Source organism: Mytilus edulis, chromosome 4, assembly GCF_963676685.1.
Source record: "Mytilus edulis chromosome 4, xbMytEdul2.2, whole genome shotgun sequence".
NCBI lineage: Eukaryota > Metazoa > Mollusca > Bivalvia > Mytilida > Mytilidae > Mytilus > Mytilus edulis.
This window is the reverse complement of record NC_092347.1, coordinates 67,399,879-67,422,749: the sequence shown is the minus strand read 5'-3', so window position 1 is coordinate 67,422,749 and position 22,871 is coordinate 67,399,879. Positions and strand designations below refer to the sequence as shown.

The window sequence follows — 22,871 nt, the reverse complement described above, 5'->3', positions numbered from 1 at the left end:
GTCCAACGAAAAACAAATTTTCATTTGAAATGTATTTAGAAATTGGCAAAACAACGAAATCAGATATCCACAAACAAGCAAAATTTGCTCAATCCACAAAAACTGGTACCCACGAAAAATAATTGAATCCACAGTAAATCTGGAAGTATTTTGCAACAATATTAATTTAGCTACTTATTCCAGATCAATTATGTTCATCAAATTGATAGGAAATCGCAGGATTATTACTTTTATTTCCTTAAAAAGTGCATGAATACCAAACTTTGTCTAAATCATCCTACGATATCTTAGTTTAATAAATGGGTGTCATGATCCCATCCATCAACAAAGATGTGCACCAACGGCTAAAAGTTGAACCTTGGGATAAAATGTAGTTTTTTGCTTTTATCTCTGAAACTAAAAGCATTTAAAGAAAATCTGACCAGGTATAAAAATGCTCATCAGGTCAATCCTATGTCCCCTTAAATCTTCCCCTCTGAAACTAATGATTATAGATAAATAAACACTCTTAAAGGGGCAATAGCTCAGCTGTCAAATTCATGGTCACCGATTTGACTCAAATTCTCATATTTGATTTATAACAAAGTAAAAAATTTATCCAAACTACCAAAAGTCTAAAATAAACAGTTTACAAAGCATGGGGTAGAGAAAATGTAGGTTTGTTTCGTGTGGATTTTAGTCCATACATCATCTAATTAACTACATGTATTGATTTGACCTCAGATGACCATATACACGATGTAAACATAAATAAAGATATGAATAGATTAAACCAACACATGCAATTGGATTTTTATAGGTCTGTTTGGTTTTGTTTTAATTATATTAAACATCTATGTTTCTCATTGTTTTTAACCATATAAGATTGATTTTTCATGGATCGAATCAGTTATCAAATGATTTACCGTACTTTCACTTTCATTGCTGACATTTTTTTCTTTAAAAATAACCAGTACACGTACAATGCATGCATTGTCAATCTCTAGCAAGGGGTTATATTGAAGTTCACATGAATACAGATTTAATGAGATAGACTTATTTCACTTGCAAGTGAATCAGTAATTATTAATGTTTCTTCGCTTAATTTGACAAAATTGAACCATTTTGGCTGCTAAAAGCGAATTATAATTTTACTATTTCACTTGAAATCATCATTGATAGAACAAAAAAAAATCTTACTTTAGATTTTTTATATACAAAAAAAGATCAGCAAGACAAGATCTATTAATGAGTCAAAGAATCTAGACAGACTAAAACATCAGTAATACATGATCAACAAAAAAGAGATTTTTTTATGGTATGTTCTCAACAACAATGTTGGATGATAAGCAACTCATGCTATCTGAAGAGCCTCGAGTTTTATATTCTTATTGGTTTAAATTAAGCTCTTCAACATTTTTTGTCTTTATACATCCTTGGCCTTGAAATATTTGGCTTTGAGCAATATTCCTGATGAAGATAAATCTAAAAAGCTCTTCAGATGCATGAAATTTATAATTTTGTTGCTTTCATTTTTAATGAGAATGAAAAATTAAAGAAGTGAAAATGGCAAATTTTAAGAATCTGTCAGCTCTCAATGAAATGTGGGAATTCATCCTGTGAAAAAATATATTTGCCCTAAATCCCAATTTCACATTTAGGACAAACTTACCTATCAGTTGAGAATATGACCTTTCCAGACCCTTTGCACTGCATGCATGCATTTTCTTGACCTTTTTAAAGTCACTTAGTCTTTCCTTTGTACATGATGAGAGTTTCAATAGGACAACACTAATTCTAAGCATGGAAGCAATATTCTTTTTACTGGAGACACTTTGTGTAAGTTATCATCAGCCAATATGTGTTTCCTTCGACTAAAAAACAGTGCCAATTAAATATTTTACTTAAATAAACACTTACTAAAGAATCTAGTTCTTATGGCATAGTAAGTTGATAATGGGACACCAATCACACTTAACCACGCGGTAAGGCAGACATTCCATTCACTTATGCTGTAAAAAAATGTGAAACTGCCATCTCCTTCATTCCACCTATAAAACACAAATAAAATTTTAAAAAAAAGTATGGTTGGTTCGTACTTGCATGACAATTCAATGCACTATCAAGCATAGGTTAAAATTTTACAAAAAGAAGACACTTTAAATTTTTGTACTGCCAATTGATGCTTCCTATTCAGTCATGCAATTATAGAGAGAAAACATTTATAAATAACATGCAGCTAATTTCATTGTTCAGAAAGGACAAATCCATTAGACACAAGTTTTTCAACTTAGAATGCCTTCTCCTATATACATAATATACATATATATGACTATGAACGAACATTATAGGATTAAACATTTTTTCTAGAGGTTATTATTGTGTAAACCGGGGCAAATAACTCACAGACTTCAGACTTTTATATCAAGTTTGTGAGTAAGAGACCAAGTTTACAAATATCTGTTTCTTAAATCATAATAACTAATATCAGATACAAATTCTTGAAGCAAGTCATGTAGAAATTTGTAGCCTAATTGTTTATAATTTTATAAAACAGGGCCACTTTTTTACCTCCCGCACTTACATTTAATTTTCCCCATCACTTCTCACTGTAAATAGTGTTTGGCTAGCATAACTTGATAATCCAGTTGCTATACAAGCAGCCTCGATTTGAATATATTGTAGTTGGTAACATAACCCTGAAATCATTCGCAACCATCCTTTTGTTACTGGTATTGATATCTAAGGAAAATGTTACAGAGATCCATCAACCATCACTAAAGTTATTCACCAGTATGTAAATGTGTCGTTAGACTCAGACAGTGACCAAATTATAGCACTATTCTAAAATATTTTTTGGGGGTCAATTAAAAACTTAAACCTAATGTCACAATGTTCTGTTCTTACACTTTAGCGGTGTGGTCACGTTTCTCCAACATTTGATAATTAGACTTAAACAACATTAGGGATTATGGGGTCCTCTTAAGGACTGGATCTTGATATCTACCTGTAATTCACCTGTTCATAACCAAAATATTGTTAAAAAGGTATATGTTTTTTTAAGACATATATATTTAGGAGATAACTGTATTGTATTTTACGCACTGACAGCATCAATTGGGGATTTGATGGTCGCAAATTAAGTTTACTGACGACGCCTTAGCGGAGACAGTAAACGGGTATTTGCAACTATTATCTACTAGTATTGATACTAGTAGTGCACAATATTCATCAAGCCAGTCCCCACAGTTAAACACTATATAGATCACGACGCGACGTGATGTACCCAATTTGTATCAGCTCTGTTTTCGTGGAAAAAGTAGACAGATTACGACTGACTCTTTCGTCTGCTAAGACATCATACCATGAAAACTGGCTTCAGCTCTTGTGATATACAGACAGAACGACTAAGTATATAATTATATGGTTCTTCGCACTAGAAGACAATAGCTTTCGGTGACTTTTTATTTAAATAAAACTTGGCTGTTTTGCATTGGTTTAGATTTTAACATTAACATGCAACACAAATACAAAAATATATCAAGTAATAGAATAAATTACTAAAGTAATAGACAGTGAACATTTCGATTTTTCATGTTACTTTTAATAAAAAAAATCTTTTAAAAAAATAATTTCGAGATTATTTCTTGATATTTTTTTATGAAATTTTCAGTTTGATTAAGATTTCCCTTGTCTATATAAAGATTTTTTTTGTTGAATAACCTTTTAATTTTGTAAATAAAATACGGATGAAAATAATTACGTAGCAGTTTCGAGTTATACTCGACCAAAAAATATATGGTTTGTTAATGTTTTGATATATATTTTTTTTAACTATATCCTTTTAACAATATTTTAGTTAAGACCTGATATAGGTTAATTACAGGTAATTATCACAATGCCAGTCCTTATGAGGACCCCCTTATCCCTTATGTTGTTTTAGTCTAATTATCAAATGTTGGAGAAACTGACTAAACCCACTATAACATTTCTAGGGTCAGTGAAGCATAAAATTTTGATTAAACTTAATTGAGCAAAGCATTTAAATTAAAAAGATCATATATCATAATTAGGAACACAGTGTAGGAAAGATTCTTGTTGATTGACTTCTACATCATAAACTACGTTTTTTAGTTAACCATAAACTTTAACCTGATCTGGACATATTGATGAATAAAATAATGACAAACTGATATACAGACCAGAAACTATAAATTCATATTGCCCTTCTACTGAAGTAGGTGCAGCATAAAAGTAAATAGCAAAGACTGATAGCAAGAGAAACTTCACAGGGGTAAAATTCTTATTTGACTAATGTTTTGGGGTCACAAGCATCGTATTATATTAAGATTAAAGCATTTGGTGGAGGCACCCTATTAATTAAGATAATGAAAAAGACCAATTTTAATTTATTTTTTTCAAAAAATAAAGGTGCTATCTCAAAAAACATTATACCAACCAAATCTCACCTTGAATTGTGTTTTGATGTAACAAGCATTTAACCCCGCCACATTATTTATGTTTATGCCTGTCCCAAGTCAGGAGCCTGTAATTCAGTGGTTGTCATTTGTTTATTTGTTACATATTTGTTTTTCATTCATTTTTTTTACTTAAATAAGGCCGTTAGTTTTCTCGTTTGAATTGTCTTACATTGTCTTATCAGGCCCTTTTATTGCTGACTATGCATTATGGGTTTTGCTCATTGTTGAAGGCCGTTAAGGTGACCTATAGTTGTTAATGTTTGTGTCATTTTGGTCTTGTGTGGATAGTTGTCTCATTGGCAATCATACCACATATTCTTTTTTATATTGAATATCAGTTTCAAAACATTTGGTTGTGGCAAAATGAAATATTTTGAAATTTTTCAATTTGATTCATATTAGGGGCATTATACTGAAGAACAGAAAATTGACTAAACCAAAATTTGAACTTGATTTGTGTATTGTGAATATAAACATTGTGTATACAATATGTGACAATATAATAAAATTAATATCTATTCATTATTTCTAAGTATAATACCATTAATTTGAATCAAATTAAAGTTGGAGCACAGAAACTTATTTTGGAAAGTACTTACAGAAAGACAAGACTTCAATGGTAGTTGCATATAAATTAAAATAAGTAAATAGAGGTGGGGTAGTTCTGTTTACTAAATATCTTACTTGTTGTGAGACCATAGCCAGTTTAGCACCCACTGGTTTCTTTCTGTTTTGCTGTAGGCAGCCATGTTTTCATATACCATCACAAGACAGTTCTCTGAGACCAGTGACAAGCACAACATTGCACAGCATCCTAAGGACATAAGCCCACACACATCTAACCTCTGTTTTTCTTCAAAAATATTTATTAATAGTTTAAGTAAGGATTAGCATTTTTTTAATTAGTGTTCTTAATTTTATGATCACACAGGTTGAAAATTAAGAACACCAATAAATAGAAATTACTGGTGTCTTAGAAGTTTCATTTTAAAGATAAATATTGATTTAAATACAAAGTTTTAGAACTGTAATTTTACTCACAAAAAAAATACAAATCCCATAAAAAAACTAATATAGTTCAATTTTCTCCCTTGAAACTTTTTCATACCAGGGCTCCAATGCCTTGCACATTCTTTTAACACAACTTGACTTTTGCTTTCATTTGTTAGATTTTATAAGAAAATATTTACAATAGATGCCCAATCTAACAAAAAATCTATCATAGTTCTGGAATATACATACATGTATAAGTAATTAGACAAAACAATATTTCCTAGATCTGTAAATATTGAGAATTCAATGTGTGTTTGCTGTAAAATAAAATGTTAAAATGTGGGGGAATTTATACAGATACTCAAAGAGTGAAATTAAAAGGCAAGACAAATAAGACTAGATATCATTGAGATGGGAGCCATCTCTGTGGGCCCCGCTTTCAATAACGTGGGGTAAATAAGTTGTATGGATAATCTGATATGAAGCATTATTTGAAGTTATTACATAGTGTCACGTGTGATTTTAATCTAAGATTTTAAGTTAAAACTGATAAATATTCTCAACTTACTTTCATAGTATAATAGTGATATGACTGCATGATGTGAACTCATTGTTGACTACTCTAAGGTGACTTCTGGATATATGGATTGATGTTCGAACAATATGTTTAAAGGTGCTGCCCAATTGATATTTGTCACATATTTTTAGAATTATGCCTTCAATATATTATGACCCACCAAGTATAAAGTATGAAATATTAACGGTTCTCGAGAGGTAGAGGGGACACAATTTGTTAAGAACAATGAATGGATGGACAGACCGACGGACTGACCTTTGACCTAGGATGCATAAATTATGACACATTCTCTGGTGTTGGTTAATATAAATGTTACTGGTAAGTTGAAAATGTTTGTCAGGTATAAAGTATGAAATAATAACAGCTGTCCTCTCAAAATATAGTGTGGATCAAATTTGTGATGGGTTGGACGGTGCGATGCGATGGACAGACCAACAGACAGACAGACCTTTGACCTAGGAAGTGGTACATACATCATGTCACACCCTCTGGTGTTGGTTAAAATGGATGTCAAGTATAATATTTGAAATCATAACGGTTCCCAAGCGGACACAATCTTCACAAGAGGACACAGGGTTGTCAACTGAAACCAAAGTTTTTTTGACGTTGACCTTTGACCTAGGAAGTTGTACAGACATCATAACACGCCCTCTGGTGGTGGTTAAAATGGATGTCAAGTATAAACTTTGAAATCATAACGGTTATCTAGATATTGAGCGGACACGATCTTCACCACAGGACACCGGGTTGTCAACTGAAACCAAAGTTTTCGACCTTGACCTTTGACCTAGGATGTTGTACATACATCATGACACACCCTCTGATGTTGGTTAATAATCATTTAAGTATCAAATATAAAATCATAACGGTCATCTATGTATGGAGCGGACACCATCTTCACCAAACTAGAGGCTCTAAAGAGCCTGTGTCGCTCACCTTGGTCTATGTGAATATTAAACAAAGGAAGCAGATTGAAAATTGACTACAAAGTTCAATAACTCCTACAGGGGTCAATTGACCATTTCGTTCATGTTGACTTATTTGTAGATCTTACTTTGCTGAAAATTATTGCTGTTTATAGTTTACCTATATCTATAATAATATTCAATATAATAACCAAAAACAGCAAAATGTCCTTAAAATTACCAATTCAGGGGCCGCAACCCAAAAACAGGTTGTCCAATTCATCTGAAAATTTCAGGGCAGATAGATCTTGACCTGATTAACAATTTTACTTCATGTCAGATTTTCTCTAAATTATTTGGTTTTTGAGTTATAAGCCAAAAACTGCATTTTACCCCTATGTTCTATTTTTAGCAGTGGCGGCCATCTTGGTTTGATGGCCAGGTCACCGGACACATTTTTTAAACAAGAAACCCCAAAGATGATTGTGGCCAAGTTTGGATCAATTTGGCACAGCAGTTTCAGAGAAGAAGATTTTAGTAAAAGATATATAAAATTTACGAAAAATGGTTAAAAATTGACTTTAAAGGGCAATAACTCCTAAAGAGGTCAACTGACCATTTTGGTCATGTTGACTTATTTGTAACTCTGACCTTGCTGAACATTATTGCTGTTTACAGTTTACCTATATCTATAATAATATTCAATATAATAACCAAAAACAGCAAAATTTCCTTAAAATTAACAATTCAGGGGCCGCAACCCAAAAACAGGTTGTCCAATTCATCTGAAAATTTCAGGGCAGATAGATCTTCGCCTGATTAACAATTTTATCCATGTCAGATTAGCTCTAAATGCTTTGGTTTTTGAGTTATAAGCCAAAAACTGCATTTTACCCCTATGTTCTATTTATAGCCATGGCGGTCATCTTGGTTAGTTGGCGGGGTCACCGGACACAATTTTTAAACTAGATACCCCAATGATGATTGTGGCCAAGTTTCAAATAATTTGGTCCAGCAGTTTCAGAGGAGAAGATTTTTCTAAAAGATTACTAAGATTTACGAAAAATGGTTAAAAATTGACTATAAAGGGCAATAACTCCTAAAGTGGTCAACTGATCATTTTGGTCATGTTGACTTATTTGTAGATCTTTCTTTGCTGAACATTATTGCTTTTTACAGTTTATCTCTATCTAAAATAATATTCAAGATAATAACCAAAAACAACAAAATTTCCTTAAAATTACCAATTCAGGGGCAGCAACCTAACAACGGAATGTCAGATTCATCTGAAAATTTCAGAGCAGATAGATCTTAACCTGATTAACAATATTACCCTTTGTCAGATTTGCCCTAAATGCTTTGGTTTTTGAGTTATAAGCCAAAAACTGCATTTTACCCCTATGTTCTATTTATAGCCATGGCGGCCATCTTGGTTAGTTGGCGGGGTCACCGGACACAATTTTTAAACTAGATACCCCAATGATGATTGTGGCCAAGTTTGGTTAAATTTGGCCTAGTAGTTTCAGAGGAGAAGATTTTTGTAAAAGTTAACGCAGGACGACGATTGACGACGACGGACGCCGACGGACGCCGGACGACGACGGACGCCGGACGCCAAGTGATGAGAAAAGCTCACTTGGCCCTTCGGGCCAGGTGAGCTAAAAACACAGGGTAGTCAACGTAAACCAAAGTTTTTGACCTTGACCTTTGACCTAGGAAGTTCTACATACATCATGACACACCCTCTGCTGTTGGTTAAAATGGATGTCAAGTATAAACTTTGAAATCATAATGGTTCTCAAGATATAGAGCGGACACGATCTTCACCACAGGATACAGGGTTGTCAACTGAAACCAAAGTTTTCGACCTTGACCTTTGACCTAGGAAGTTGTACATACATCATGACACGCCCTCTGGTGGTGGTTAATATACATGTTAAGTATAAAGTATGAAATCATAATGGTTCTCTAGATATGGAGCGGACACGAAAGTGTTACGGACGGACAGACTGATCACTATAGGGCGACCCGCCTAAAGGCAGAGCCCTAATTACTCCTTAGTTGATAATATGACTGGTATGCTTACTCTTGGCCTTCACTGTGCACTCATGTTCCTCTTCCTCTTCTTCTTCCGCAATAAGTGTTCCATGGATACTGGACTTGCTTCCCACAGGTCTACCCCTCTTTTCTAAAAGTATTGAAAAACTTTCGAATAAATTCCCTATTACAAATATTGCCAAACATACCAAAACACAATGATAGTGAAATGAACAAGCTTTTTGAGAGTACATACATTGCAGTCCCCTACTGCTTAATTTGAATGGTATTTTAACAAATTCTATCAAACTTGATCTACTATTATCTAATTGTCATGGTGTAAACTATATATAACAAATATTAAGTCGATATCTTCAAGGATGGCAACAAAAATATGGAAAACTGATTATTATTGAAGTGAATTTTCCAGCAAGGACCACAACTCTACACAAAATCACCAGACTGGAACAAAGTCTGAACATGATCTGTAACTTGCCATGCTTAAATAATGTACCAATTATTAAATCAGCATCTTTACACAGCCAATTTTGCATAGGTACTATTTTTGTACTTAAAATCTGTAGTACTGAAAATTTTACTTTTGATATTTAGTACTATTTCTTTACTTTAAAATTATTATACTATTTACCTACCCGTATTTTACAGTACTTGACTTGTACTTAAAATGTTGGTACATAAATAATACCAGAGGCGGATTTAGGGGGGGGGCTGCTTTTTTTCCCCCCTTTTTGGAAAAAAATTGGTTACTTATATAGGGAATCACTGAAGCGTGACTGGAGCGGCCCCCCTCTTAGGTCAGTCAGTGGGCCCCCACTTATGAAAATTCCTGGATCAGCCACTGAATACTTAAAGTAATCACAATATTCCATGTTTGAAAGTCTTAATTTTAAGAGATTTGAAATACACATACTATCAAAATGCTGAAAATGTAACCAAAAATATGTAGTACATGTACTTATATTTTCAAGTACAAATCAAGTACCGTAAAATACAGGTACCTAAATATTAAAATAATTTTAAAGTAACAAAATAGTACTGAATATTAGAAGTAGATTTCCAGTACTACAGATTTTTGGTACAGACATAGTACCTATGCAAAATTGGCTGTGTATGCTTGACCCCCAAAAATTAAAAAAATGTGAAAAACTGATTATTTCAGTGGATTTTCCAAGTTCAAGGACCATAACTCTACACACAGTTTCATATTGAAACAAAGTTAGAAACTTGATCCGTTACTTGTCAGGACAAAACAATACTGTAAATTAAGAAATTATTGCAATGTTTTTATTTTTTCGAAAAATGCTACAGAGTTGTAAACGCAATAATTTCATTTAGCCTTTTCAAATATTTAATATGCACTAAACATGATTTTTCTCAAAATCATAAAAATTAAAATTGCATTTAATTAACCCTTTACTCCATAGTGACACCTTTTGGCGACACCCCCTTTACTCCATAATGACGCCTTTTGATGCCTGTGTAGTACCTAAGTTGTAATGCTTTGACTACAAAGTGGCTGTAGTAGACTTAGGCAGCAACCATTTGATTTTCTGGGGGTGGCTATGGAATTTTTTTTTGGACAAACTTTTTTTTCGCCTTCAGCTAAAGACGATCTATTTTTTTGGCGACAAGTCAAAAACAATTTTTCTTTTTTAAACTTTAGCATTACATATATTGGCAGCTGAGGGTGATACAAACAATTTTTTTTTCTCAGGGTCAAAAACAAATTATTTTTTCCTCCAAAAACTGGAGGCAATTTTTTTTTCCACAAATCTTTATTTACAGTACACAAAATTAATATCTTTAACCTCGTAGAAAAACTGGACCATGTTCTAGGGGAAGTGCCTCAAAATAATCATAAAACTTATATATATATATAATAATAAAACTTCAAAGTTAATATCAATGACCTATAAAAATAGTTCATATCAAACTAGCTTTAAAGCAGAATAGTGTGTTGACAGAAGTGTAAAAAGTAATCTAGATTGCAAATTTAATCTCCCCAAATAACGCATGGCTAAAAATGGTCACAACTTTTAAAAAGACAAATATATATATGTCTTCTTTGTGATTCGCCCTGTTGTCAGAATTTCATATAGTCACATTTTTTCAAAAGTCCCTTTAATGACAAGTAGTATATTGGAGAGCTTCAACCCCATTTTTAAAATGAAAAATTGTGTAGTTTGCTTACATTTAATTGGAATAGTTTTTTTCTGAAGCTATTTTCATATGTTAAAACATTTCTATTCAATATTTACTTTTCTTCTTAATCTATAAAAATTGCTAAGTTTGGACTGTTTAAAAATGAGGTTACTTTAATTGCAAATGAAGACACAAACAAACTTTAGTTTCTGAATCATAGTAGTAAATTATCCAATAATATATTAAGTATATAATATTTCATACAACCAGATAACTAGTTACTGATAAAAAATTTTGAACCTAAATATGAAAAAAACCTATGGTCAAGTCAGTTGAAACTTGCTCCTTATCTAAAGTAAATCGTTAAATTTTATGCAGGGCATATATGTATATATGCATAAAAAAAAATGACTGAAATTTTGAGTCAATTTACGAGTACATGTATAGGGAAGTTGACTTTTGTATCTGCAATGAAATTGAAGAACTCTGACCATGCAGGCAGGCTAACATAATATCTAGTAACAAAATAACTACAGGAGATGCCATATCAGCTGCTAGTCAATTGAAAACTGTACTAAAAATCTCAATGTCAACTGTAATTAGTCTCAGACACAAATAACAGACACATATTTCATTTCGCTGCAAGTATACTTAAAAAAGACATTGAAACTTTACAAATTTTCACAGAAGAATACCAAACTTGGAATGATTTGTCTCTTCTTTCTTCAATTCAGTCAATGCCTTCGTATTTATTGCAATTCATTTTATGGTTACTTGATGATACTGCATACAGCCAAGTCTATTCTTAGAGAAATTGGGTAAATGAATGCTTGGCAATTGTTGAGTAAATCTTTCATGTGGCCTATCTTTTTTCTCCCATTCATTTAGGATTGGCTTTACAAATATACCATGGCATGACTTTAATTCAAAAACCTTGTTGAAACATTGAACGCCAACTGATTTGTGCTTCAGTAAAGTGAGACGCTATCTAATAAGTATTGCCAACCATAAAATTGAGCAAATTCAAGAAAGTGTGTAAGTCCCATATAATGTTTCCCAAACATCTTTGCAGAATGCAGACAAGCATATGGATGTCATCGCACCTTCCTAAACCCCCTTTTAGATATCCTATTAGATCTCTGTTATATCTTGGATGAATTGATAGGGATAGTTTGAAGCTGGTATTTCTTTTGAAACATATGATTCCAGACTTCCTACAATATATGGGTGCTTGAAAAAGAACCTTTAATGTGCAGCCCTGTGTCCATGAGTGAAATGTGTAGAAATATTTTAATATCTTGTGACTGCTTATTAAGTGCCAGTCTTCTTAAAAATCAGGCAATTTAGGTAAAAATTAAAACATGGTTAGAAAAAATCGACCGAGCTAACCATGTTATTTAATACTAACCATCATCCTGAGTTAAAAAGTATTAAGTCTTTCGTTTGTGTGTGTCTAGTAATATCAAATAACTTAATAAAATTTGGTTGAAATGATAGCAAATTACAGAGTTATCTCCCCTTATTCCTTAATTTCTAGTGCATTTCAACCAAATCGTATCTTCTATTTATATTACCAGAACAGAAAATAGAAATGAAAGTTATTTTTGTGCACAACTACATATTATGAAATAAAATCAAGGTCAACTTTGGTGAGGTTTTTTTTGGTCATATTTACACCACTGCCTGATTCTTAGGCAGACTGGCACTTAAAATGAAGATGGAGATAATGCTTGATTTCATATATAGCTTGTTGCACTGGTACACAATGTCCTAAGTAAGGGGAAGGTTGGCACGTACTTCAAAAAGTTAAACCCTGCCACATTCTGTATGTGTCTGTCTCAAGTCAGGAACTGGAATGCAGCGGTTGTCATTTGTTTCTGTATAATATATTGGTTTCTTTCTTTTCTATTTGAACATTAATCAGGCCATTAGATTTTTGTTTGTTTTACATTTTCATCTCAGTAATTGGAGAATATGCAGTTATGACTTTTACTCATTGTTGAAGCTATACAGAACCTTTAATTGTTAACTTATGTCACAGTTGGTCTAATTTGGAGAGTGAATAATTTCGTTTGCAATCATGTCACATCTTTTTTTTTGATATGAAATACTTTAGATGTTTGTGGTACATTGCACAGGTGGAAAAGGGTGGGGGTGGTATAGGTACAAAACCTTTATTGTAATAGATATTAACCAGAGTAAAATACACAACAACAAATAATACTATGGAAGCAAAAGCAATGAGTAATCATTAAAGAAACTTGAAGTATCCCTGGCAAATTCAGTCATATTTGACCGTAGTGTTCTATTGCTCTGGTTTGATACCTCACACAATTTAATAGTTTAAAAATAATTCCTAAGTATGGTTCTGCATGACACTTGATTTTTACCTGGATTTGAAATTTTTTATAAGGTTAAGGTGCTCTAAACATTTTATAGGTTGAAAATATTTTTGAAGTTTTGTTTATAAAACATTGTTTTAGGATTTTTCTTTTATAAAAAAAAGTCTGAATGATTAAGGTTTATGTGTAATAAGCACCATTACTAAAGCCAAAACAGCATCGTTTTTAGGTAGAGTTTAGAAATAGAAAAAAAACGCCAATTGAAACTTCCCAAATTTTCACAGATTTTTCATATGATCTTTGACCTCAATTTGAAAAAAAATTTGACCATATCAAGTCCTGACTACTGGCACATTGTTATAGTACAAGGTTTCCTCTTTCCAATGATATATAATTTTAAATAGGTGTGTGTTTGTCAGTGATGAGATTGAATTTAAAAAAATCTCAGCCTTCACCGACACCACATTAGAAAACCTATTGTTTATGCTGGAGTAATCGCTGGTAAAGCAATCCCTATGTCATGTATGTCACACTGGCTGCTTTATGAAGTTTTGCGGCAAGTTGTGACAAAACAAGTGAAACTGCGAGCTACTGCTCACTGATGATACCCCCGCCGCAAGTGGATAATATCAATAGTGTAAAAATATGCAAGTGTTCGGTAAACAGGAAGTTGTCGAGTGATGAATCTGAAAACGCATCACTCGGTATAGCTGACTTATATAAATCCTGAAACCAAATTTCAGAAATCCTTGTATTGTAGTTCCTGAGAAAAATGTGACGAAACTTTTCAACTTGGCTATCATGTGTAAATTCATACAAGTGTTGGGTAAACAGGAAGTCGATGAATGATGAATCTGAAAACGCATCACACGGTATGGCTGACATATATAAATGTTGATACCAAATTACAGAAAGGGTGGATGTGTAGTTCCTGAGAAAAATGTGACGAAAGTTTCATGGGACGGACAGAGGTAAAACAGTATACCCCCCTTTTTTCAAAGCGGGTGTATAAAAACAATAATTCATACATTGTAAATTAATACATACTTGTTTTCGATACTTCTTCAGCTACACTTTTCATTACATCCCATTCATTATTGTCTTCACCATCATCATGATCATTGCTATCACCAGATTCTAATTCACTATCTAAAATAGCAGATGTATATTTTGTCATTATCATAATCATCATCATCATCAGACTATGGGTACTTAAATAGTCTATGTAACATATAAAGTTTTGTTGTAGAGTGTGTTGTTGTATATATATATATATATATATATATAGCTATCTGCTTATTTAGAGAAACAACATATGTCATTATGTTTTAACAGTATATAATTAAAATACAATTGTATGTTTCATTATCGGATTATAATATGTTTTTTTATTGCATTTGTTATGGTTAGCTTATAGTAATGTAAGAAACAAAGTTAATCATAAGTGTTTGTAGTTTCTCTGTCATTTCTCATTTTTTTTAGTCGAAGAAGCGAGACTGAGCGATCCTACATTCCGTCGTCGTCGGTGGCGTTCACAAATATTCACTCTGTGGTTAAAGTTTTTGAAATTTTAATAACTTTCTTAAACTATACTGGATTTCTACCAAACTTGGACAGAAGCTTGTTTATGATTATAAGATAGTGTTCAGACGTTAATTTGTAAAAAGATAACTCCATTTGTTCTGTATTTTACTTTTAAACGGACTTATAGTAACCACTTGTCAAATTTGCTTTAAATGCTTCAGTTTCAGAGAAATAAGCCAAAAAAACTGCATTTTATCCCAATGTATTGATTTGGGCTTTGTCAGCCATCTTTGCTAGCAGACAAGGTTATCAGACACATTTTAAAAACTAGATACCCTAATGATGATCGTGGCCAAGTTTGATTAAATTTTGCCTTGTAGTTTTCAAGCAGAAGGTTTTTGTACAAGTAAAAGGGCAACTCTTTGGTGCCAGATGTCAAGTGACGAGAAAAGCTCGTGAACTTGGCCCTGTGTGCCAGGTGAGCTAAAAATTAACATTACAAAAAAATCTTTAACTTTTTTTCAACTGGTTACTAAACCATGAAATTGAGGTATAGGACAATGGACATATGACAGATGGACACTTTGTAACGTAATTAATGCATACATATATATATATACATGCATGAAGCATCCAGATCTCCAGCATACCAAAATATGAAGCTTTAAAGAAGTAAACTAACGCCAGATCACTATCCATAGCTATAAATATATAGGCTAGGTCGAGTTTTCTGCAACAAAAATTGCAGCCTTGACAAAAATTGAGTCTCAATAACACATTTTATAAGAAAAGTGACTTGAAAAAGGACTCTTCCAGGAGTAATAGATTAAGATAGAGCAAGCCATACTCAGTCTTTTAGGAAGCTTTTTCTGACTTTTTCACCCAACTTCTTATATCTTGCTATCATAGAAATTTTTCATGAGTAATACTTCAAAAAAAGTAGTAAAAACAAATTATTCAAAAAAAGAAACTTTTTATGGCCCTTTGTGGAAAGTGGCGTAAATTTAAAGTTTTACGTAAGGACTGATTGAAGCCTCCTTGGCGTCAGTAAACTTTTATATGGATAAATACTTCGCCTTGACTACTTCTTTTACTCATTCATAATAACATTTCTATACTTAAATTAGTTTAAGTTACCCCATTTTTGTCAAGCCTTCGACTTTAGTCGAAAAAGCGAGACTGGGCGATCCTACATTCCGTCGTCGTCGGTGGCGTTCACAAATATTCACTCTGTGGTTAAAGTTTTTGAAATTTTAATAACTTTCTTAAACTATACTGGATTTCTACCAAACTTTGACAGAAGCTTGTTTATGATCATAAAATAGTATCCAGAAGTAAATTTTGTAAAAATAAAATCCATTTTTTCAGTATTTTACTATAAATGGACTTAGTTTTTCCTGAGGGGAAACAAAACATTCACTCTGTGGTTAAAGTTTTTAGAATTTTAATAACTTTCTCAAACTATCCTGGGTTTGTACCAAACTTTGACCAAAGCTTGTTTATGATCATAAGGTAATATCCAGAAGTAAATTTTGTAAAAATAAAAATCAATTTTTTCAATATTTTACTTATAAATGGACTTAGTTTTTTTCTTCTGGGAAACATTACATTCACTCTGTGGTTAAAGTTTTTAGAATTTTAATAACTTTCTTAAACTATCCTGGGTTTGTACCAAACTTGGACAGAAGCTTATTTATGATCATAAGATTGTATCCAGAAGTAAAGTTTGTAAAAAGATTACTCGTTTTTTTTATGTAATTTACTTTTAAATGGACTTAGATTTTCTTACAATCATAAAACAGTAACAAGAGGAATATTTTAATGATTTTTTTCCTCATTGTTGTTGAGCCTGCGATTTACAGCACAAATAGGCGAGAAACTGGGTTCCGCGGAACCCTTACAATTTTTTTTAAATTTATTAGCCTATAATAAGAAATTTTGAGGAATTGAGATTATTATAAATGGATCAAAAGAGACCTTATCATAGTATCAAAGAGATCCATTAGTGATATACATGTATATCATCCTGGAGTCGTCTTTTGTACTATATTCAGTTGTTTCGTAGGCAGATGAGACAAATACTAGTTAACTATCTATCTGTCCTGTCACTTTATTCTATAGTCATGATAATGATGCTGATTGATTTTACTTTTTCAAAGAAGTTTTGCTTGACCCAGATGGCTGTAGAAGTTATCTTACAATATACAAGATTTCTTGATGGTAATGCAATAAGTAACCAGTATAACAAAAGAAAAAAATCACATTAAGTGTATTCAACAAAAAAGTCTTCTTTAAATAGCTAGTAGAAAGATACATTCATCTTTTAAAATACAATTGCTGCCATATAAAGATTGTAATTATGCTATGTGGATTTTTATCAATCTGCAAGAGCTAAAATAATGACTTCATCACATCATTCTTAAAAAAAAGTTAGGTGGCGTAAAGGGGAGATAATCTGAAAGGAAGAAGAATGACTAACTTTTCTCATGAGTTGGTCTCATTAACATTAACCTATATTTTGTACTACTCAATGTTTGTTCATTACTTGAATATACCGGTACCTGCAATCTTCAACATTAATTACATGATTTTAAGGCCTTTCTAAAAACTTTTTCATGCTTTGATCATTCAATCAATCAAAATGTAAGAATATTTGAATAAAATCATAACTAGAGACTCTGAAGAGGTTGTATCGCTCACCTGATTCTACTTGGGTTTTTGAAATCATATAAAAAGATAAAATTTTGCTACAAAGTAACAACACTTGGCAAGCAATTAACTCATTAAGAAAGGAACATTTATGCTAAGTTTGCTTTCATTCAATTCAGTGCTTCTCTAATGAAGTCATTTGTATGCATTTCCCATAGGGTCCTATGTTAAACTATTAGTCTAAGTCCCCCTCTGGCGGTCATCTTGGATGATGGATCAGCTACAAAGAAACAACACTTGGTCAGCACCTCATAGGGAACATTCATGCCATGTTTGGTTTTATTCCATTCATTGGTTCTCTAAAAGAAGTCATTTGTATGCATTTCACATAGGGTCCTTTGCTAAACTAAGTCCTCTGCTGGTGGCCATCTTAGATGATGGATCTGCTAAAAAGTAACAACCTTTGGTCAGCACCTCATAGGGAACATTCATGCCATGTTTAGTTTAATTCCATTCAGTGGTTCTCTAAAAGAAGTCATTTGTATGCATTTCCGATTGGGTCCAATGTTAAACTAAGTCCCCTGTTGGCCGCCATCTTGAATGATGGATCAGCTACAAAGTAACAACACTTGGTAAGCACCTCATAAGGAACATGCATGCCATGTTTGGTTTTATTCCATTTAGTGGTTTTCTAAAAGAAGTCATGTGTATGCATTTCCCTTAGGGTCCTATGTTAAACTAAGCCCCCCCCCCCCCCCTTGCTGGCAGCTATCTTGGATGATGGATCTGCTACAAAGTAACAACACTTGGTCAGCACCTCATAGGGAACATTCAAGGCATGTTTGGTTTTATCCATTCATTGGGTCTCTAAATGAAGTCATTTGTATGTATTTCCAATAGGGTCCTATGTTAAACTTAGTCCCCTGCTGGCAGCCATCTTGGATGATGGATCGGCTAAAAAGTAACAACACTTGGACAGAACCTCATAAGGATCATTCATGCCATGTTTGGTTTTATTCCATTCAGTGGTTCTGTAGAAAAAGTTCAAAATGTAAAAGTTAACGACGACGGACACCAAGTGGTGAGAAAAACTCACTTGGCCCTTTGGGCCAGGTGAGCTAGAAAAGGAAATAGTTATGAAAAGTATTAGGCTTATTATTTAATATGACAGATGTATTTTTATATACCAGTAAATAAGAAGATTTGGAATGATTGGCAATGAGACAACTCTCCACCAGAGACCAAATGACACAGAATTTAACAACTATAGGTCACTGTACGGCCTTCAACAATGAGCAAAGCCCATAACCCATATTCAGCTATAAAAGGCACCTAAATGACAATGTAGAACAAATCAAACAAGAAAACTAACGGCCTTATTTATATAAAACAAGAATGTGTCCATAGTACACGGATGCCCCACTCGCACTATCATTTTCTATGTAAAGTGGACCGTGAAAATTAGGGTCAAAACTTCAATTTGGAATTAAAATTACAAAAATCATATTATAGGAAACATGTGACTAAGTTTCAAGTTGATGTAACTTTAACTTCATCAAAAACTACCTTGACCAAAAACTTTAACATGAACTTCGCAGTATCATTTTCTTTGTTCAGTGGACCATAAAATTGGGGTCAAAACTATAATTTGGCATAAAATAAGAAAGATCATATCATGGGGAACATGTGTACTAAGTTTCAAGTTGATTGGACTTCAACTTCTTCAAAAACTACCTTGACCAAAAACTTTAACCTGAAGCCAACGGACCCACAGACGGACGAAAGAACGAACGAACTGAGGCACAGATCAGAAAACATAATGCCCCTCTACTATCGTAGGTGGGGCATAAAAATGTAGATCACCAATGAGTTCAAAAAGATATATATCAATTCAACCGACAAAAAATGTCATTTTTGCACTAAAGGGAGATAATTTGAAGCTTTTTCAATGATATAAACATTGTTAAAGTCATCTGTGGTTAAAGCAAATCGATTTGTCTGGGTGATTTTAGTGCCATACATGTATCATAAAGTGATTACTAATAGTGTAATAAATAAAATTTGTAATGAAAAAACAAAAGTTTAATTTTTGCTGATTTTTTTTGTACCCATAATTTTAAAACAAGAACATAGTTGAAAGATTGAGAATTTTTATATATAATTATTTAAGAAATCACAAATCTCTATTGCAATGGAGGAAATGTTCAATTTGAACTGTCAACCGAGATCTTATGAATATCAAATGAAAATGCTGGAATGTCAGTTCCAGAGGTCATGTTTGGCCAATCAAATCAACACATTTTTCATATCACAGTCTCTTCATATATACATATATATATATATCTTTTTTGCCTTTAATGTTTAATAAACTTTATGCACTGCAGTACTCACCATTTCCAATGTTGCTGTTGTTTGTTAATATATACATTTCCTCTGCACTTTCCCAATCTTCATTAAAATAAGAAATGTCTGAAAATCAAAATATACATATATATTTAAATGAAGAGGAACTCCTGATTATAAACAAGAGGCTCGCAAGATCCAGAATAGCTCACCTGTTTTTCAGAGAAGATTTTTAAATGTTAACAAACTTGATGAACAAATTTTGAAAAATGTCTTTAAAGGGCAATATTACCAATTACTCCTTAAGGGGTCAATTGACAATTTCGGTCATATTTACTTTTTTGTAGATCTAACTTTGCTGAACATCATTGTTGTTTATAATTTATATCTATCTATCATAATATTCAAGATAATAACAATAACAAAATTGCAAAATTTCCTTAAAACTAACAATTTAGTGCCAGCAACCCAATAATGGTTTGTTCGATTTGTCTGAAATATTGCAGGGCTGATAGATCTTGACCAATTGAACAAATTTACCCTATGTCAGATTGCTGTAAAAGCTCTCTTTTTTTTTTTTTTTTAGATGTAAGTGAAAAACTGTTATGCCCCCCCCCCCCCCCCCCCCCCCCCCCCCCCCTATGTTTTATTTTTAGCCATGGTGGCCATGTTTGTCGAAATTTCAAATACAATTTATAAAATAAATACCCAAAGGAACATTTAAGTTAAAGTTTGAAGATGTTTGGCCCAGTAGTTTCAGAGGAGAAGATTTTGAAAATGGTTTACGACGACAGAGGATGGCAAAAGCTCACATGGGGTCCTTTGACCTTGCACTCTAAAAAAGACCTGATGAATATCCAATGAAAATGCTGCAATGTCAGTTCCTGTGCATTGCTGGCCAATCAAATCAACATATTTTTGGGATCACACTCTTTTCATATATATCTTTTTTGCCTTTAATGTTTTAATAAACTACATGTATATATGCATGATTATGCAGTACTCACCATTTTCAATGTTAATGTTGATTTCCTCTCCACTATCCAAATCTTCATTCAAATAAGTAATGTCTGAAAATAAGAATATATAAATGAAGAGATACATTGTACTTCTGAATAATTACATTAGATGTATGTTTCATTAAAATACGTTATTCTGATTGGCTAATTGCACATCACATGTTATTTCTTAGCAATTGCATGAGACAATAACATTTCATTCATGAAGACACGAGGACCCACAATAAAGTGCACAGGTGAATTAAAAAAATTAAACTTCATGAAAATCGTGTTTTTATAAACCTAACTAAAAATTGTTATTATAAGTATTGAATGCTTCTTTTTGTAACAATATAGGGTTGTAAAAGCTTCCACGCTTCATACAAAATGTACTTCAATCAACGCTTTTACACCCCAATAAATTTACAAAAAGAAGCATTCAATTCTTAAATATAAAAAAGAAATATACTAACAATCATGACAATGAAAGTGTCAAGTGTGTACCAAAATAGCTTAAATACAGGGCAATAACAAAATTTCATATTTTGAAAAAAGGATGCCCAAAAAGGATAAATGATTTCAATCTAGTCTTACTTAGGGACGACATCAAAAGTTCAATGAAGGATAAAAAACTTAATTCACATAGTTTTTTTACTGACCCCCTTCCCTCCTATTAACTTGATTTGGGAAAAATTGATTGACCCATATGGATATATATGTAAAAATCAATGCCGGATAACCAAATCTTGCAACAGTTCACAAACCCCCACCCCCAAACTATTTGAATTAAGTTTTTTATCTTACATTGATCTTATGATGTCGTCCCTTAAAATGAAAGTATAAATGTTACCACAAAAGCATGATACATTTATATAACCAAGAGTTCATAAATATTTGAAGATTTTCCACTGCAAAACTTTCAAAAATGAGGCCTCTTTTTTTCTCATTGACCACATAATGTCAATTAATGGGACTCTTAGATTTGTCAATTTGTTTATCATCATTTTAGAAATAAAAATTGTCAAATAAAGCACATGTACAATGCTGTACAATTGCTCTCAGATTACATAAATAATTATGTTTTATAAGATAGATCTCTGAGTTGAGTCAAACTTTTTTTAATTCTTGTGGACCATTTTCATAACTTAAAGCAATGAATATATTGAAGCCCACCCAGGTGGTCGTGTGGTCAAGCGGGAAGGCTACAGTGCAGGCGATTTGGTGTCACTATATCGCAATAGCATGGGTTCGAGTCCCGGTGAGGGAAGAACAAAATATTTGCGAAAGCAAATTTACAGGTCTAACATTGTTGGGTTGATGTTTAGATGAATTGTATACACATTATGTACACAGCCATGTATCACCATCATTGATGATGATCTGATGGATAAGTCTGTTGTAGAGTTGTCACTGACTCAGAAGTACTTATATATATATGCGAAAGCAAATTTACAGATCTAACATTGTTGGGTTGATGTTTAGACGAGTTATATATATATATATCATAAAGACATTGAGATTGTCAAATAACATGACTTTTATTTTTTTTTGTTAAAAGTTTCAAAGTTTTAAAGACAAAAATTAACTGATGGAATGCAGAAACATCAATTAACATTGTCTTTTAATGTATATATACAGATTCTTACATTGATACCAGTGGATTATCAGATTTATCCAATCGAGATAGTTAAATTATCAATTTTAAAGTCCGAGCCGCCTTGGCAAGGACTTTAAAATTTATAATTTAACTATTGAGATTGGATAAATCCGATAATCCACGAGTAACTATATAAGAATCTGTTTCTCTAATGATTAAAAAGACATTTTCTTTTTTTGTTAACTGAAAATCCCCTTCGAGTGCCTTTCACATTGCACGAAGT

The 22,871-nt window shown here is 32.5% G+C and overlaps 1 protein-coding gene across 1 annotated transcript in view; it reads right to left on the bottom strand.

Moving 5' to 3' along the window:
• Positions 1 to 21,214, bottom strand: part of LOC139520291 (uncharacterized) — a 36,544-nt gene extending 15,330 nt beyond the window's left edge. The window contains exons 1-6 of the mRNA XM_071312806.1: positions 21,001 to 21,214; positions 20,042 to 20,119; positions 14,525 to 14,626; positions 9,022 to 9,123; positions 5,145 to 5,313; positions 1,900 to 2,030 (exon numbers count right to left, since the gene is read on the bottom strand). Coding sequence (XP_071168907.1) covers positions 1,900 to 2,030; positions 5,145 to 5,313; positions 9,022 to 9,123; positions 14,525 to 14,626; positions 20,042 to 20,119; positions 21,001 to 21,097 — 679 coding nt within the window. The 5' untranslated portion in view covers positions 21,098 to 21,214. The remainder of the gene's footprint in view (positions 1 to 1,899; positions 2,031 to 5,144; positions 5,314 to 9,021; positions 9,124 to 14,524; positions 14,627 to 20,041; positions 20,120 to 21,000) is intronic.
• Positions 21,215 to 22,871: the final 1,657 nt, after the last annotated feature.